The sequence below is a fragment of the Cebus imitator genome, unplaced genomic scaffold (assembly GCF_001604975.1).
Source record: "Cebus imitator isolate Cc_AM_T3 unplaced genomic scaffold, Cebus_imitator-1.0 Scaffold339, whole genome shotgun sequence".
NCBI classification, from domain to species: Eukaryota; Metazoa; Chordata; class Mammalia; order Primates; family Cebidae; genus Cebus; species Cebus imitator.
The window spans coordinates 1924434-1942495 of record NW_016107654.1 but is presented as its reverse complement, the minus strand read 5'-3'; the positions used below and the strand labels follow the sequence as shown (position 1 = coordinate 1942495).

Genomic DNA, 18062 nt, shown 5'->3' with positions numbered 1-18062 from the left:
GCTTACTAAAATTTTTGAAGTCCAAGTACTACACTGCTTAAGAAAGCCCCGTTTTCTCCAAAGGACGGGCTGTCGCAGTGCACTTTCGGTGGGCTGTCCTTAAACCGAGGCCTGGGCGTGACGCTGCCAAGGCAGACATGAGGCCGTGGCCATGACGCTGTCACGGAAACAGGAACAGTAACGGTCGCTGCTTCCCTTCCTCACCGCAGAGCCAGGGCCCTGAGCAGGGAGGAGCTGCACCAGCGAAGGGCGAGGGAAGGAGGGCGCAGCGCGGCTGGCGAGGGTTCTGGGCTCACCCGCATCTTGTTGTTGACCAGGTCCAGCACGGCGTTGTAGGGGATCCTGTCCAGGGGAAGGCTGGCCAGCCACTCCTGCAGCATCTCCAACAGCTTCCTGACTGATGGCCGTCCGGGGAACAGCTGCACAAGGAGGGAGCCACCCTGAGGGCTACAGGCCCAAACCTGGGCCCGCCCCCGCCGCCAGGGGCACAGCACCTCCAAGGACAAGCCCTCCATCCACAGAGGGACTGAATCTAGGACGGGGACCTCTCTAAGAACTCTGATGGGAGGCAGGAAATCTGAGGGGCTGTGGGGTGGGTGTCCAGCCAGCACCTCTCCCCAGGACAGCCTGCACCCATGGCCATGCCCTTCCCCAGCTGTCTTCGGCTCACCCACCTGTGCCCATGGCGTTGCTCCCGCCAGGTGACAGGCAAGGTCATGGTGTGTGACTCATCACAGAGCTGGCAGGGCCTGCTGATTTTATTCCACCTTCCTCACAAGCAGCTCCACTGACCCCGCCTCTGCCATCACCCTGGGCTAACTGCCTGCAGGCTCATGTGGGCCCTGACACTGGCCGACATCCCAACAGCTTGGGGAGCGTCTGGCTGAGAAGACCCCAGGGCTCTGTCTTTTTATGAGGAACTCTGATCGGCTACTGCACCACAAGCTGTAAAACACAGGTCGCCGAGAGCGCTCTTAACACCTGAGCTGAAACCTCACGGTGGCGATGCTGGGGCAGAAACCTGGGCATCCTCAGCTCAGTCCCATGTAGGCTAAAAAGTACCATGATTCATTTACCAGTATCGAATTTATTTTGGACATCCAAGTAAACTTCAGAAAAATACAAAGAATAACTTACTAATACCTTGGCCTAAGGAGTTACCTACAGCACAAGCATAAGAGCTCCGGGCCCAGCCAGACTCAGGGACGAGACTGAGAGGCGGGGGGAGGAGGGCAGGTCGGCCTCTCGACAGCTGTGAGACTCCGGCGAATTAGCTGGCCGGCGGCCACCACTAAGAGCCACCCTGTCCCCTGCTAATATGATGGACAGATTAGCAGGACACTTTCTTAAAGGAAATGAGGCCAGCTAGAGATTTCTGAACTCTGAATGGCACCGGGGGGTAAAAACCTGCCTGGGCAACGTTCGTGCATGCATCTGAAGCACCTCTTAAGTAAACTCTACCCAAAGTGCTCACTATAAATGATTCTGTCATGCATCTTACTTTTGGCAAGAGAAATATTTTAAGCATAAGCCTCCATGTCATTTAGACAGTAACAAGCAACTGAGGTTGTGGAGTTCTATCTGGGCACAGCCAGGCCTGAGCTCTGTTGGGCTGTGTCTCTGCCTGGTCCTGGCCACCCCCCAGTGGTCTCAGACACCACAGTGTGCTGGTGACGGCGCTGACTGTGAAGGCCCCAGGACCGCTCCCTGCACCTGGCAGGTGGAGCAGGTGCACACCACCTGGGTCTGCACTGCCCGGCCTCCCCTCTCCCCACAAGCCCTGTGCACTGGCCCGAGAGCCAGCGGAGGTGTGTGCCTGCATCTCCTCTCCAGACAGCCAGGGCTGGGCTTTACCAATAGGTGCTTGGCTCATGCCCCCTGCCCCTCCCTCTGCCCCTCTCCACATCCACCGCCCCAGCCCCAGTGCTGGGAACGGCACGCAGGCAGGAGGCACTTGGGAAACTGGTGGAATGAGTTGGGGCGCGGGCCTGGGCGGACAAAGCGAGGTGGGGAACACCTCCTCAACGGAGGCTGGCGGAGCCCCCCGCATGTCCGACGGCCCTGGGCACCCACTCTGTGCAGGGCCCAATTCCCACAGGCAGTCCAGACCAGAACCGTCCCGCACCTTCGCCAAGACAGTCACAAAGTCCTTGAGCGTCTTCAGCTCCGCTCCGGCCAGCGACCTGTGGGCCGCCAGCTCCACCCGCAGGAGGTAGTGCAGCCCCGACTCCAGGTCCGCCGTGTACAGCTTCGACCTAGGACGGAACATGGTGGCGTCAGGGCACGCTGGCCTTTCCCTCCCTGTCCCGGCTGCTCCCCTCGGACTCCCGGCCCCGGGAGGGTTCCTGGCGGCCCTCAGCGGCTGTGACAGGTTTCTGAGCGAACCCGCCCTGCAGTCTACACGCACTGTCTCCCGGGGACTTCTGTTCAAGAGCAATACTTGCTTGTCAAATTCCCTCCAAACCACGACTTCTGAATTTTCTTCTTTGTTTGGCTTTTCAGGCAAGGAGAGTGGTTTTTTCCTCACATCTGGCAATGACTTCAAATAAGAGGAAAAGAAGGCCCGAAGAGGCTTCGCGCTGTGAGAAAGGGGAGGGCGAGGGTGAGAAGAGCCCCTTTATAAGATCCTCCCGTCAGAGCCCGGGTTCAGGAAAGCTCTGGCCCGCCCCATTCAGCCTTCGGGCATTTACTGGGGCCTGGGCTGGGCTGAGCTGCCACCTGAGGGATAAGAGGAGACACACCAAATCCACAGATTTACAACCAGTTCCAGTTGTGACAGAGCTATGACTCATTTATGTCTGTGGGGATCTTAAGGCGTTTTGTGAAGCTGGGTTGAGCATCTGCCAAGATCAGCTTTACTCCGACTGCGAATCCCTACATGCCTAAGAGCCCTCGCTGGCGCGCCCACAATCTGCCAGCCCTGAGTGGGGCATCTGGAAGTCGGGCCTGGGTGGATGTCAGCCCCCCGAGCTCCCCGCACGCCCATCCTGTGTGGACAGCTTGGAGCCGCCCTTCTGAGGACATGCCTGATGCCGTGACCCGGCACTTCAGGGTGACTCATGCTGTTTCTGAAGACAGGTGGAAGGGTGATATTTGCAAAAGTATTAAAATACCTATGAAAACATTAACATTATTTTAATTAAGAAGTTGTCTACGGGATACTTTTCACACTGAACAAACCTGGCAGTGGTTCAGGCAGCTGTGCCAAGGGCAGCGGGGTGCCCCGGACCTGGAAGGGCCACCTCTTTGGCAGGGCAGGGTCCCCAAGCACTCAGAGCATTTCCCGACAAGCTCAGTGGCCTCTGTGGTTACCCTGAATTCCAGCTTTATCTTCTCTATTTTCACTTTTTATTTATTTATTTATTTTTGAGACAAGATCTTGCTCTGTTACCCAGGCTGGAGTGCGGTGGCGCAGTCTCAGCTCACCGCAGCCTCAACCTCCTGGGCTCAAATGATCCTCCCACCACAGCCCCCTGAGTAGCTGTGACCACAGCTAATGTTTTCTTTCTCATAGGATGGAGTCTCAGTATCAACCCTGGCTGGTCTCAAACTCCTGGGCTCAAGCGATCCTCCCACCACAGCCTCCCAAAGTGCTGGGATGACAGGTGTGAGCCACGCGCCTGGTTTCTTTCTCAAAAGGACAGAAAACCAGCTAAGCAGCTGCGGTGCTCGGGGCTCCTGCACGGCTCCCTCTCTGCCCCAGTCGCTTCAGAAGAGGCTGGACTGGAAGCCGTCAGAGACAGGAAACACGTCCTGTCTTCTCACTGCTGTGTCCCTGCACCCAGAAGCCCAGCCTGGGGACTCACCAAGAGCTGCAGAGGACAGTGCAGCTGAACCAGCATGCGCCGGAAGGATGCAGGCTGGGGCAGGGGCCGCCCCATGTGCGGAAGGCCTCACACCGCCCTTCTCCCCCGGGGGAGGGGGAGGCCAGGTCCCCTCCAGCCTCACCATGTTACTTAACTTTCTCAACCATTTATCGTTTGCTTTTTTTTTTTTTTTTGAGACAGGATCTGGCTCTGTCACCCAGGCTGGAGTGCAGTGGCGAAATCCCAGCTCACTGCAGCCTTGACCTGTGAGGCTCAAGAGATCCTCCCACCTCAGCCTTCCGAGTAGCTGGGACAACAGGCATATACCAGCAGGCCCAGCTGTTTTATTTTAGTATAGATGGGGTCTCACAGCGTTGCCCACACTGGTCTTGGACTCCTAGACTCAAATGACTCACCTGTGCCCAGCCTCATTTTTCCTTTTCCAGCCTTATTGTAGACGTCTCTACTGTTTAGCTGGGTGTATCTTAGGGGCACACAGGCACTCGCACAGAGGCAAAGGGCTTGTCAGGCTTCTGTGGCTCTCAGAGGAGAGAGCAGCAGCACAAGAGGAGCGGGGCCTGGGGCCCACCCTACCTCTCATTCTGCGGAGGCGGGGGCGTGGGCTTGTCTACGGCAGGGCCTGGTGCCTACCCTACCTCTCATTCTGCGGAGGCGGGGCCGTGGGCTTGCCTGACAGCCCCAGACACGGCCCATGCTGCAGCCCAGAGTCCACAGGGAGCAGGGTAGGAGCACCCGCTGCTCCTTAAGCCCGGCCCAGCAGCCCTTGAGCAGGTGCTGGTTCAGCCACAGTTTTCTCTGTGGCTCTTGGTGAGTCACCACACCAGGCTCCTCCCAGGTGCAGCGACAGCAGTGAGAAAAAAGAAGTCCACGAAAACAGCGCAGATCAGCAAGACCCAAGAGCTGAGGGCCAGGGCCCAAATCTGCCCAGGGAAGGGAGGCGGAGGGGCTGGGGCTCCCCGGATTTCACACCAGACTCGCCCCGTCTACTCGGAGCCTCTGTCCGGTAACTGCGCACGGCATGGGTTTCCCGGATCCCACCCTGAAACTCACACGTTAATCAATCCACGTGACCCATTTGGGTGGATCAGGTAACACGAGGGAACTGAAGAAACCCCGAGTTTCTCCAGAAACGCTTTGTCCCCGTCCAGCGCTCGGGTGACCACGATGTTTTCATACGGGATCAGGTCTAGGATCACCTGGGTGATGAGAACACAGTGACATGTCCACAGGACAGGACAGTCTTCCCAGAAAACGCGGCGCTGTGCAGACACACGGCCCCGCAGGCAGCCTTTCACAGCTGGACAGGACGTTTCTCCCACAGCAGGCAAGACCCTCACGCGCACCTCCATTTTTATCACACTTTAGGGCAACTGATGGGACATACCATGGGCAGAAACTACAGTGTTACTTGGCAATTTTACAGTCAAAGTCAAATAAAACACTTATTAATGAATCTGCATTTGACTCTCTAAAGCCAGTGTGCCCCCCACAACACTGACACTGGTCAAGCGGGGCCCTGCACACACCAGCCATGCCCCACGGCCTCACACGCCTGTCCTGCGTGTGGAAGCTTCGTGGCCGGGGCAGCAGGTCTCGAGCTGCCGCCCCCCCCCCCCAGCCACCCTGCTCCTGTCTGCTTTTGCTTGGGCTGAAGGGGCAGCAGTAGGGTCTGTGGTAGAGGGACCACAGGAGTGGCATCTCAGGATTTCGGGAGAAACCCCGTGTGTGCCACCGCCACATGGGGCATATGTGTCTCCTTCTCTTAGATGGCAACAAAACCAGCTGTTTCTCAAATCCAGGGCCCTGGCTAGAGGAGTGGACGGGCGCACCCTGAGTGACCGTGCCCCTCCTGAGTTGGGCATGTCTGCTGAGAGCTGATCACTACTCTGGGGCCACACTGGTCTCTGGCCTGGGCCCTGCCACAACTGTGCTGAAGAGCACTCCTCCCGCATGCCAGGGAGGCAGGAGAGCGGGTCCAGCAGCAAGATGGGCCCGCACGCCCCTCTTCTCGGGGGAACTCCTGCCTCTGGTCTGCATGTGTGTGTGCATGTGTGGAGGCCCCATCCGAGACAGCGAGTGCACGAGGGAACCCTGGGACAGGGCGAGGGGGCTGGGAGAATACCACACCGCCTGTGGCTCCTCAGCCCTCCACAGAGAATCTAGCCAACCACAGGGAGGCATCCTGGCATCACACTAAGCCTGCAGGAGCGGTGCTGGGGTGCCAGGAGGGCAGCCAGGGCATGAAGCGAGGTGGCCACAGTGCAGGTGCCTGCAGCTTCCTTCCCACGCGTGCCTCCAAAAGCCCTCCCAGGGCAAAGCTGCTCCCTCCCTCCACCGCCAGGCCCCCCAGCGCAAAGCCCTCCCGGGGCAAAGCTGCNCCAGCGCAAAGCCCTCCCGGGGCAAAGCTGCTCCCTCCCTCCACCGCCAGCCCCCCAGCGCAAAGCCCTCCCGGGGCAAAGCTGCTCCCTCCCTCTACCGCCAGCCCCTCCGCAGTGGACAGAAAAGCAGTTGCCCAGCAAGCTGCAAGGAGGAGGAAGAGCAGCTCAGGGTGCTGGGCGAACGCATTGCGACGAGGCCTTCCCTCATCTCTCGTCTCCGGGAAGACGGTTGGCAGTAACCACTTTCCGTGAGCTGCCCCTGCACCTGGTCCCTGGATCTTATTTAGACTGCGCCAAAAGCAAGGCTTTTGACTGTTCGTGTGAAATCAAAGTACCACAATGACAGAAACCATGTTTTACAGAATCCTGGATTTGGCAAAAATGTTGAGAGTTCAGAATACGGCAACAAAAACATCTCAGTAATAACATGTAAGAAACCCGGAATGACCTCAGGGTGAGATGCATGGGTCACAGCTTCACACCTGGGTGAGGCCGGCTTCTGAACCCTCCCACCGCCAGGCTTGTTCCTCCTAACGCTTCTCCAGGCACCGGGGACTCTGCTGAGTAACACCAACTATGCCTCTGATCACGACCGAGGACTAAAGCCACAGGCAGGAGACGAGACGCTGAAGCAGTCACCAGCACCCGATCTACCGCCACCCCCAATCGCACCACGCGGCGACACACGCAGCCCACGCAGACGAAATACCTCTCGCCCAAGGTAGGAGCTGTTGCTTTCAAAGACAATAGCCACGTAATGGCTGCCACGGTGGTCAATGAGAGAAAGAACATCACTGGGCCTTTTAAGAGAAAGGAAGAGGCTTTTAGGGCTGTCAACAGCATCGAGCTGGCCACCACGTCCCAGTGGCCACATCATTTAATAAAACCTATTAAGTTTCTCGCGCAGTTCCACGTGAGTCTAACGCCGCCTTCTTCCTAGAGCTACTCACTGGATGGGGTTCAGGGGCGGGCAGGCAGGCGGCCGGCTCCCTTCCGTGTGGTTCTGCAGGAAGTCAATCATGGTCTGTCTGACTGTTCGCAGCTCGCGGTCAGGTCCTGCTGGAAGCACAGCAGGGTGAGAGCTGTGTGTGCAGCTGTCCTTGCGGGGCAGGCCCATACCCAGGGATAGCAGTCCCGCCCACACCTGGGCCCAAAGACAGCAGAGTGCAGGTGGCAGTGGCATGTATAATCCCAGTGGTGTGCTGACGCCACCCACAGGCGTGGTATAGACAGCACTGGATTCACACGCCTGGAGACCACACAGCAATGAAACAAGCGTGGCTGGGCCTCAAGTGTGGATGGGCCACAGGGATACGGCAACAGCGGCAGATGGTGAGACAGCATAGCCAGGAGCAGGCCCGGCTACGCCACCAGGTCACTCACACCCAGAGCCCCCCGAGGGTGTGGTCTGCAGGGTCTGCTCACACTCTGGGCGATGCTCACCTGGGTGGAATTGTTTGTAAAAATTCCTTGGGTGTGTACATGTGATCTGTGCACGTCTCTGAATATTTTTACAAGAACAAATTCACTCTGAAAAAGTTTTTACTATCATATTTGCCAAGCAAGGCAAAGCACAGAATGAAAACTTCTCTTTGAAGCTATTAATGTTTGAACCCTTTTTTTTTTTTTTTTTTTTTTTTTTTGAGACGGAGTTTCACTCACGTTACCCAGGCTGGAGTGCAATGGCGCGATCTCGGCTCACCGCAACCTCCGCCTCCTGGGTTCAGGCAATTCTCCTGCCTCAGCCTCCTGAGTAGCTGGGATTACAGGCACGCGCCACCATGCCCAGCTAATTTTTTGTAGTTTTAGTAGAGACGGGGTTTCACCATGTTGACCAGGATGGTCTCGATCTCTTGACCTCGTGATCCACCCGCCTCGGCCTCCCAAAGTGCTGGGATTACAGGCTTGAGCCACCACGCCCGGCCTAATGTTTGAACTCTTAAGAGAAAACCGGGAGGCAGGTCAGCAGAGGCGAAGGTGCTAGCCCGGCTGGCAGCTCCCCAGGCTCTGGGACCGTGCGTCTTCAGCAGGTTTAAGAGGGGAATCTCAGGAATTAAAATAAATGCTTTCGTCCTTACCTTTAAAAGTTTCTCCAGTTGTAAACTCCTTTGTAAATGCTTTAAAATACTAAGAGGAAAAACAGAGATCAAGTAAGAGGCAGCCTCCCGTGGGCATCCGCACATTTGTCTAAGCAACAAAGTGACTGTCACCTCAGAGAGCTTGACTCAATTTCCTTTGGAAAGTTTTCATAAACTGATGAAACCACAGGCTTCTCTGTGTCTCTGTGCACATGAGCGTGTCCTGTCAGACTTACGAAGGGGCTGATGTAGCACCAATCAGCATTCCCATCATTTACATTTTCTGACCCAGCAAGGCTAGAAGCCACACAACTCAGCTGGGCTGGAATCACACAGGACACTGCTCTCTGGGACTGGGTAGTGAGCGTGAACCTAACGGTGAGCTGCAACAACACGAAGGATTTGCAGGAGGAGGAGGCACCACGCAGCATCTCTGAGTAGATGAAAAGGGTTCTTATGTTAAAATTAAAAACTTTCTGCATCAAAAGGCACATCACAGATAGTGATGAGACAAGGTTACAGGATGGGCGGGGATGAAATCGGTAAGAAAAGCACTCTTGAACCAAGAGAGAAACAGGCAGACGACAGGCACAGACACTCCCCACAGTGGCACCCACAGGCACGGACACTTCCCACGGTGACACCCACAGGGACGGACACTTCACACGGTGACATCCACAGGGACGGACACTTCACACGGTGACACCCACAGGGACGGACACTTCACACGGTGACGCCCACAGGCACGGACACTTCACGCGGATGCCCACAGACATGGACACTTCCCGCGGTGGCGCCCACAGGCACGGACACTTCACGCGGTGACGCCCACAGGCACGGACACTTCNCGCCCACAGGCACGGACACTTCACGCGGTGACGCCCACAGGCACGGACACTTCACACGGTGACACCCGTAGCCCACAAAGCCAGCTGTGCGGGCACCACGGCCACCGGGGAAATGCAAAGGAAGCCGCCGGTGCTTCTTGGCAGGCTGTTCTGTGGGTGAGCACAGGCCTGGCGCGAGGCCCAGGGGTTCTCTTCCAGCCTCAGCTCTTCCCGCACCCGGGAATGCACACAGCAGGGTCATTCGAAACCACCAAAGCCTAGAAAAGCCCAGACACCTGGCAACGAGGGGTTCTGGTCCTCAGAGCAACGCCACTGGACAATCCTATCCCATCATCCAATGGGTACCATGGTGGATACGGACATCCCGTTAAGTAACAGAAAGAAGGCCCGGAAGTTTCCACATAGCAGTGTGGCCTGCGTCTGAAGCTAAAACAAAATAGGAAGCCATCCTGATGTGATCACACGCTGGGGCAGGCGAGCAAGTGTGCCACACAGGCCCCGAGAGGCCCTGGGGCGGGGCTGACACCCGGCCGCCCAGCGTGCCACCTGTCGGGGCAGGACCACAGGTGCTGCCAGCACAGTCAAAACAGCAGCCCAGGAAGCAAGGAAGCCACTGTGACGTGACACCGCACCACACAGCAGGGTGCCAGGGCTGACAAGGACGGGTCACAAAGCTTCCTGCGAAGTGGGCCGAGGTGCCCACGTTTCCGGAGGTGTCCGTTTCCAGGTGTGCAGGAGGTGACAGCGTCCACGTGAGCTCTGCACCGGCCATGACAAGGTCACAGGCACCTCTGCCCCCTAGTGGGAGCAATGGGCACAGCGTCATCGGCAGGCTGACCTCAGCTGAGGAAGGCACAGGTCGTGTGTGCGCCCGGTGTGAGTGTGTGAGTGCGTGTGAGGGCATGAGCAGTGTGAATGCATATGGGTGCATGTGAGTGTGCATGTGTGAGAGTATGTGTGTGTGGCCCACTGAGGAGCCCCGTGGTACACAGACCACACGTGTGGCCTCAGGCCAGAGTGCCAGCCCTCACACTCCCCGCGTCCTCACGCCCCGGGGCTGTGCAGGCTGCAGGGGTCTTTCCACGCACCCTCCGTGTGCGCAGGGCTGTGTGTGCACGGACAGTCCCACAAGCGCTTCCACCACACAGCGAGGTGAACGGGAGCTGCCCCCGCAAACATCAGCTCCTCCAATTCCTGCTGAGTTTCAGGCAGCAAAAGCCAGAGCAGCCGAACGCAGGCAGCACAATGTGGCGGATTTTAACAGAGCCCACGGTACTCACCCGGAAGGTGGGGTAGAAGTGGATGTCGTAGTCATGGCACACGGCCTGGTTCTTGTCTTCCATGCAGTCCAGAGCGGCGATGCGGATGGCGCTGGCCCAGTCTAAAACGCAGGGGCACGACCTTCAGCGTGGTGAGCACTGAACTCCCATGAAGCCCAGGACCCGGCGGGCCCACTCCCGGCTGCCGCCCCTGAAAGACCAGCCCCCCGGCCCTTCCGGGTCATCAGTCAGGCCCTCTCCACAGTGTCTGCGTGGAGCTAGGAAGAGGATTTCCACCAGCAGCTCGGTGCCTCTCCCCCCACAGATGATCACAGAACACGCGGACTTGTGCGGAACGTGCACGTCACGGAGCAGGGACGAGGCTGTGGTCCCTAATTAAACCACACCCCGATGGATGAAAGCGCTGGTGACAGAAGCGGCTGTCAGCCACCAGTACTTCATGGGACAGCGAGCACGTTCAGATTAACCAGATGTGGCCCAGGCTGTGTGGCGAGAACATTCCCATGTCCTCACTCCAACGAGCAGGCATGGGCAGCATCTGACCAGGGTCTCTCCAGGAAGGACGCCTCCACAGGCACACGTGAAGCAGTTTCAACACCACCCCAAGAGCTGCCTGCAAACCCTGGACACCTGTGCCATTTTGGGGGGCTAAAAGGAGCCGTATTTATGTTTTTGTTCCTATCTCTGGATGAAGTGTTTACTATGGAAAGTTTCTAACATGCAAATAAAATAGAGATAAAAATATAACAAGCCCCACGTCTCACCTCTCGGATCAGTAGTTATCAGCTCTGGGGAACCCTGTTTCGCCAAGTCTCCACCCATTTCCAGACCTGTCCCAGAGCAAATCTCAGGGCAACCATCTCCTCATGGAATCCATCCGGCTGTGCCTCTGAAAGATGAAGACTCTCCACTGGACACAGTGGCTTGCGCCTATAATCCCAGCACTTTGGGAGGCTGAGGCAGGCAGATCGCTTAAGCTCAGGAGTTTGAGACCAGCCTGGGCAACATGGTAAAACCCTGTCTCTAAAAAAAATACAAAAAATTAGCTAGGCATTGGTGGCACACACCTGTGGTCCCAGCTACTCGGGAGGCTGAGGTGGGAAGGTCACTGGAGTTCAGAAGGTAGAGGCTGCAGTGAGCCGTGATCATATCACTGCACTCCAGCCTGGGCGACAGGGGGAGACTCTGTCTTCAAAAAAAAAAAAAAATCCCCATTTGTTTGTTTAAAGTTCGTTTGAATCGAGAACCCAGCAAGGCTTCTTGGTTGCTGCTGGCGGGTCCTGGCACCTTCCTTCGCTGGGTTTGGCCGACAGCACCGCAGACGCCTGGATTATTTGTAACACGGTACCGAGATCTAGATCTTTTGGCGAGATTACTTTGTAAGTGGCGGGGCGTGCTTCCACTCAGAGGCGAGTGACACCTCTCTCCTTCGTGATCACGGCCTAAATGCATTAATGCACTAGGGCCGCAGCGAAACGGTGATGTGTCATCTCTCACTCCTCCTGTTTGCTCATGATAAGCTGGGACACTTCTGTAAAGAGAGACCTGCCCTCACTGCCACCCAGAGATACAACTCACACGAAAAAGGGGAGCACGGGGCTCATGCCAGCCACCAGTGTCAAAGTCATGGTTTCCGAAGGTGACCAGTGAGGTTGTCCTTTTTAAAAGCTTTGTGTTCTTTCTCTGGGATGTAAAAATTGTACTGCCAATGATTCACAAACTGTCCCTGGCTCCTCACCTGGTAGGGGTCCTTCCAGGCCCTGGGGCTTCAGGGGACAGCCTAAGGGGGCATCAATGGGGCAAGGGACGGGTGCTGGCTGTCCTGGAGCCTAGAGGCCTTGGCAGAGCTGGCTGGCAGAGTGGCAGGACACGCTGTGTCGTGGGGAGAAGCAGGTGCAGAGGTGAGACCCAGGCGCCCAGCAAACAGACCTGCCTGGAGAAATGGAGCCAGCCACACGTGGCATTGCTCTGGCACAGCCTTGAACTGGGAGCCCAGCGATTTCTGAATGGGAACGTACGTCTGCCTGTCACTGAGATACTGATGAGGCTCTCTATTGCCTTGTATTCTGATTCTGACCACTGTCTAAATCAATGATTGGACTACAAATCATGTAAAAGGAGTAAGAACTCTTCTCTGAGAACAAGCTATGATCTCAAACTTCAGAGTTCTGTTAAAAGCATGCCTGGAAGAGACAGAAAACATCACCAGACGCTGTACAAATCACAAAGGCTTGTGTGTGTTGGTGGTTCAGATACGTAATATACCACAGCTTTAGGATACTGGCCTTCCCCTCTGTAATTAAAAACAAAACAAAACAAAGAAATATCTTTCAGAAACAATGACCAATTATCAGTCCCGCCCACACTGGCTAAGTGAAACCAATTCATGTTTCCAGGCCGCTTTAAACGGGTGAGGGAAAAAGCCCCATGAGCTCCCCTGCACCCTGGCCACGCCTTCCTGAAGTCTCAGGCTACGTGGAACCGAGAAAGAACACGAATGCTCTCATCCAATCAGCGAGGAGCCGGCAGAGGACGTGGAAACAGAAGGGTTCCCAGCAGCCCCACCTTGGGCTGCTCCCAGAGGCCCCCACAGCCTCGGCTCCTCAGCCCGTGCATCCTGGAAACCGTCTCATTTCTGTGGCCTTTTTTTTTTTTTTTTTTTTTTTTTGAGACAGAGTCTCATTCTGTCACCCAGGCTGAAGTGCAATGGCACGATCTCGGCTCACTGCAACCTCCGCCTCCTGGATTCAAAGGATTCTCCTGCCTCAGCCTCCTGAGTAGCTGGGACTACAGGTACATGCCACCATGCCCAGCTAATTTTTGTATTTTTAGTAGAGACAGGGTTTCACCATGTTGGCCAGGATGATCTCCATCTCTTGACCTCAGGATCTGCCCATCTTGGCCTCCCAAACTGCTGGGATTACAGGTGTGAGCCACCACGCCTGGCCTTCTGGGGCCTTTTATATAGCTCACAATTCCACACAGTTTCATTCTGTGTATTAAGAATTTCTATGACACATTTTTATTTAAGACTCTTTTAAAAAAGCACCTTTGTGCCCTGAAAGAACATGTAAGAAAACAAGAAGTTGCTCTGAGAGCCAAAACCGCACACAGCACAGAACCGCAACGCACAGCACAGAATCGCAGCGCGCCACGCAATCGAGCCAGCCCAGAAACAGCAGAAACTCAAGATGGGAAGAAAACCTTCCAAGACATTCGCCACGATTTCGTTTTCACGGTGGGGTCTTAGTCCCATCTGTGGTTTCTCAGATTTCTCTTAGTGCGTGGCACTTACAAAAACAAACATTAAGCACGTCCCCGCCACCCCAGGCACTTGCTGGCCACCCCACAGCCTGTCCTCCATGGCCCCCTCTCCTGCGTGTACCAGGTGGCAACACAGCCCCCGCACGGCGGTTGCAGAGCACTCCTGGCCCCGCGGTTGAAGGTCACCTGGACAGTCTGGGCCCAGGCTAGGTGGCGCTGCTTTTTAAATAACCCTCCTGAAGCTCACACGGCACTAGAGAGAAGGGGAAGAGTTCAGACGTGCTGGTGGGAATGGCTGTCAGCTCTGCAGTAAACAGCTCGGTAAGACCCAGCATGTAGAATCCCAGGTGCCGAAGGGCTGAGCCGGGCAGGAACGGAGGCACGATCTAAGCCAGGCCTCACAACTGCTCCCTGATTCCTGCGCCCCTCCCATCTACCAGTTCATCCACCGCACGGCACTGCCCCAAAACACACGACCCTCAGCAGCCGGCCTCCGTGAAAGCTCCCTCATCACGTCGGCCACAAACCCACCTGTCACTGGCTCTCCAAGGCTCTGCCTCTCCAACGAGCCTTCACATTCCCCAAGACCAAATGTCTGTTTTTTCGTGCCGGTTACTCTTCCATGGTAAGAAAGTAAACACTCAAATCAAGACTTAAGTGTGTAATTCTAACATCCTGGACCCAGCTGGACGGCACCTGGAAGGGAGCCCGGCCTCCACGGGACCCGCCAGACCCCGCCAGTCTCGGCCCCCCCGTGCTTCCTCTCGCTGCCAGCCACGCACAGGTCTGACCTCCCCCAGCACCCCGGGGCCTCTGCCCCGGCTCTTCCCTGGTCAAACTCTTTCCGCTGACGTTCCTGGCCCCTTTCCCATCTATTTCACTGTCTGATCACAGGCAGCACCTCCACAGCAAGGCCTTCCCTGACCCCTTGCCCAGGCCTCGTTTCATTGGCAGGAAAAGCCTCCCACAAGCCTCGTTTCCACAGGAAGTGAATTTACAGTCCTTTACACTCAACAAAGCTTTCTGACGAAATTATCTACCATGGGAGTGGCTGGTGACAAACACAGGATCCTACAGACGGGGGGGAGGGTCGGGGGGCTGATGCTCGCAGAGGCCAAGGAAGGCTCCAAAGCCCGTCACGTCCCCACAGCATGCGCCTCGAGCATGGAGAGCAAACGCCCTGACAGGTGTGCCCGACTCCCACTAGTGCGTGACCAGCGTATCTCCACGTCCTACCATGGCGATGGGGACTCCAGTCACGCAGGTCAGACGCTGCAGCCCCACGTGCAGCCACTACATCCTGAGACAAACACCCCCGGAGAGAAGAAATCATGCCACCAATCCCTTTACAAAGGCCTCCTCCTCAAATATGCAGAAAACCAATGCTCTGGGAACGTAAATGATCTTCACCTTCCCGACATATTTCACATGTTTTCCCCACCAGACCAGAAGGCTCAGCCCTCCGAAGGCCGGCATCCACGTCCCATCAGCTCGGCAGCGCGTCCCCGCATACAGGAGGACCTGGCCAGCGCTCAGGGGGGTGCCTGACAGGACGTGGCGGAAGGCAGTGCCCCTCACAGCCTCGTGCTGACCCCCTCCTTCCCCAGCCCCACCCCCATGACCTCTGTGCAGTCTGTTCAGCACTCACTGTTTTAGAAGCACTTGGGTCCACCTTATCCCTCTTGAGCATCCATCGAAGGCTGTGACATCAATGTCACTGCTCCTACTTGGCAGAGGAGGACACCGAGTGAGCCCCAAGTCCAAGAGTGAGTCTCCCAGCCGGCACTCCGCCCTCTCCGCGGGTCCCATCCGCCAGGCACTCCCAGCGAGGAGGAATCCCTGCTCTAGAACTGTCCCACCCTCTGACCCTCGGACACACCAAAAGGGAGGCAGAGAAAACTACAGGAAGCCCTCACTTATTGTCACTGACAGGCTCCTGGAAACGGCGACCTGAAGCAGAAGGATGCACAACAAAAGCAGTTTTTCCCTCATCAGCGTGCGGAGGAAATGACACTGAAGGAAACCCCGTTCTCCGAGGACCTGCATATTCCTGGTGCTTCACCGGGCAGTCTGCGGGAACAGCGGAGGCCACGCAGGGCGGGCCGCCTCCCTCACCTCCTGCCCCCTCCTCTCCGTGACGCACGGGAAGGGTCACCGTGACCAACACGGCTTTAAACTGTGTGTGTCCACTTAAATACGCACGTTTTTCAACAAACATTGGAAAATTTTTTGGAGCTATGTGACAATTTGAAAAAACTTGTGGATAAACCACATAGCCCAGAAACATCCACAAAGTTAGAAAAGGTATGTCATGAATGCACAGACCACACGTAGGGGCTATTTTCTCTTTTTTATTTATTTATTTTTTGAGACAGAGTCTCGCTCTGTCACCCAGGCTGGAGTGCAGTGGCGCAATCTCGGCTCACTGCAGCCTCCACCTCCCAGGTTCAGGCAATTCTCCTGCCTCAGCCTCCCGATTAGCTGGGATTACAGGTGCACGCCACCACGCCCAGCTAATTTTTGTATTTTTAGTAGAGACAGGGTTTCACCATTTTGGCCACACTGGTCTTGAACTCCTGAACTCGTGACCCACCCCCTTCGGCCTCCCAAAGTGCCGGGATTACAGGCGTGAGCTGCTGGTCCTGGTCCAGCTAATCATTTACTACCACGAAATAGACACAAACCATTATATTAAGAGTTCAAACATTAATAGCTTCAAAGAGAAGTTTTCATTCTATGCTTTGTCTTGCTTGGCAAATATGATAGTAAAAACTTTTTCAGAGTGAATTTTTTCTTGTAAAAAGTTACAGTGTCTCAAAACTTACACACACACACACACACAAGCGCGCGCGCACACACACACATACCCTTACAGACCACACACAGCACCATTCACAGAGGAGAGAAAGGTAAATCACTGTGAGGCTACAGTAGAAGCCAGGCCTGGAGGCTCATGCGTATAATCCAAGCACTTTGGGAGGCTGAGCCCAGGAGTTTAAGACCAGCCTGGGCAACATAGGGAGACCCTGTCTCTGCAAAAAACTTAAAAATTAGCCAGGCATGGCAGTCCCAGCTACTCAGAAGGCCGAGTTCTCTACTCGAGAACTGCTTGAGCTCAGGAAGGTGAGGCTGCAGTGAGCCCAGACTGCGCTACTGCACGCCAGCCTGGGCAGAGTGAGACCCAGAAAGGCCATCTGCCTGAACAGGGACCTTCATGCAGGTGAAAGTGCCCTATTCTGGAAAGAGATGTCACAAAGGACATTAATCAGGAAGGAAGAGCAGCGAGCACTAGCACTAAGGGCCGGGAGAGGCCACGGGTGCTGTTTCTCAGCAGGACATCCCTTATCTCTAAAGCTGCTGACCCTTGAGCCTTGAAGGAGAAAGAGAAACACCAGCTGCCAGGCTTCTGGCTGCACAGGAGGCCCAGCCCATGAAAAACCCTTTCTGGACTGCTTCCACGGTCCTGAAGCCAGGAAGCACGTTCCAGGAGGGGCTGCCTTCCACAGCTGTGTCCCCGTGCCCAATGCCCCTCCCCCAAGAACTCACCAGCACAACACCGAAGGCTTCATCAGCCCACCTGTCCCAACACGATGAGCCCTACTCTAAAGCTGGGGTCACAGGGCCCTTCAGGGCTCACGACACACAGCACTCAAGATGGTCAGCGCTGTGGCAGGGAACCCAACTGAGGGAACGTCGTGAGAACTGGAAGGACTGCGCCACTGAAGGTGACATCGCTGTTGTAGGAAGAGCCGTGAAGGCCGTCAAGCCCAAAACACACTCCCGCTGGAGAAATCAGGTCCAGAGGGTGCGCCTGACTCCACAGGGTTTATGACAGCCAATCAAGGAAGCCACGAAAGAGACTGTGGATGCAGCCAAAAGGGCAGGGATAAAGAAACTCAAGTGCCAACTGACAGACGCCACGCCAGAGGACACGCCAGGGGAACGAGCAGGAGACGATGCAGTGGAGCTGAGTGCCTCCTAAGCAGTGCCAGAAACAAACGCACGACATCACCTGGCAGAGGGGCTCTCATCACTCAAGAGAGCTTTCGGCTTCTTTTACGACAGGGACCCTTTTCAGACGCAGGTATTAAAATGAAAGCAAAGGGTGGAAGGAAGACTGGAACCACAAAGAAACAGTTTAGAGAAATAAAAAGCAAAAAGGCTACACAGATGTCATGATGTAGTCCATGAAATGACATGGAGCACGCCTGCCTCAACTCCACTGCCTCCCTCCCCACGGCCTCCACCTCCACGGCCTCCACCTCCACGGCCTCCACCTCCACCGCCTCCCTCCCCACGGCCTCCACCTCCACCGCCTCCCTCCCCACGGCCTCCACCTCCACCGCCTCCCCCCCCACGGCCCCCACCTCCACCGCCTCCCTCCCCA

The 18062-nt window shown here is 56.1% G+C and overlaps 1 protein-coding gene across 3 annotated transcripts in view; it reads right to left on the bottom strand.

Annotated features, from left to right (window-relative positions):
- Positions 1-18062, bottom strand: part of QSOX2 (quiescin sulfhydryl oxidase 2) — a 40105-nt gene that overhangs the window by 10615 nt on the left and 11428 nt on the right. Inside the window, exons 1-9 of one of the 3 annotated variants that reach the window (XM_037730260.1) lie at positions 14207-14607; positions 10412-10512; positions 8284-8332; positions 7156-7264; positions 6915-7005; positions 4878-5023; positions 2445-2579; positions 2126-2255; positions 297-419 (exon numbers count right to left, since the gene is read on the bottom strand). In XM_037730260.1, coding sequence (XP_037586188.1) covers positions 297-419; positions 2126-2255; positions 2445-2579; positions 4878-5023; positions 6915-7005; positions 7156-7264; positions 8284-8332; positions 10412-10474 — 846 coding nt within the window. In that variant the 5' untranslated portion in view covers positions 10475-10512; positions 14207-14607. Of the gene's footprint in view, positions 1-296; positions 420-2125; positions 2256-2444; positions 2580-4877; positions 5024-6914; positions 7006-7155; positions 7265-8283; positions 8333-10411; positions 10513-14206; positions 14608-18062 lie in introns of those variants that run through there. The other 2 variants (XM_037730259.1, XM_017505663.2) reach the window with 2 other exon arrangements.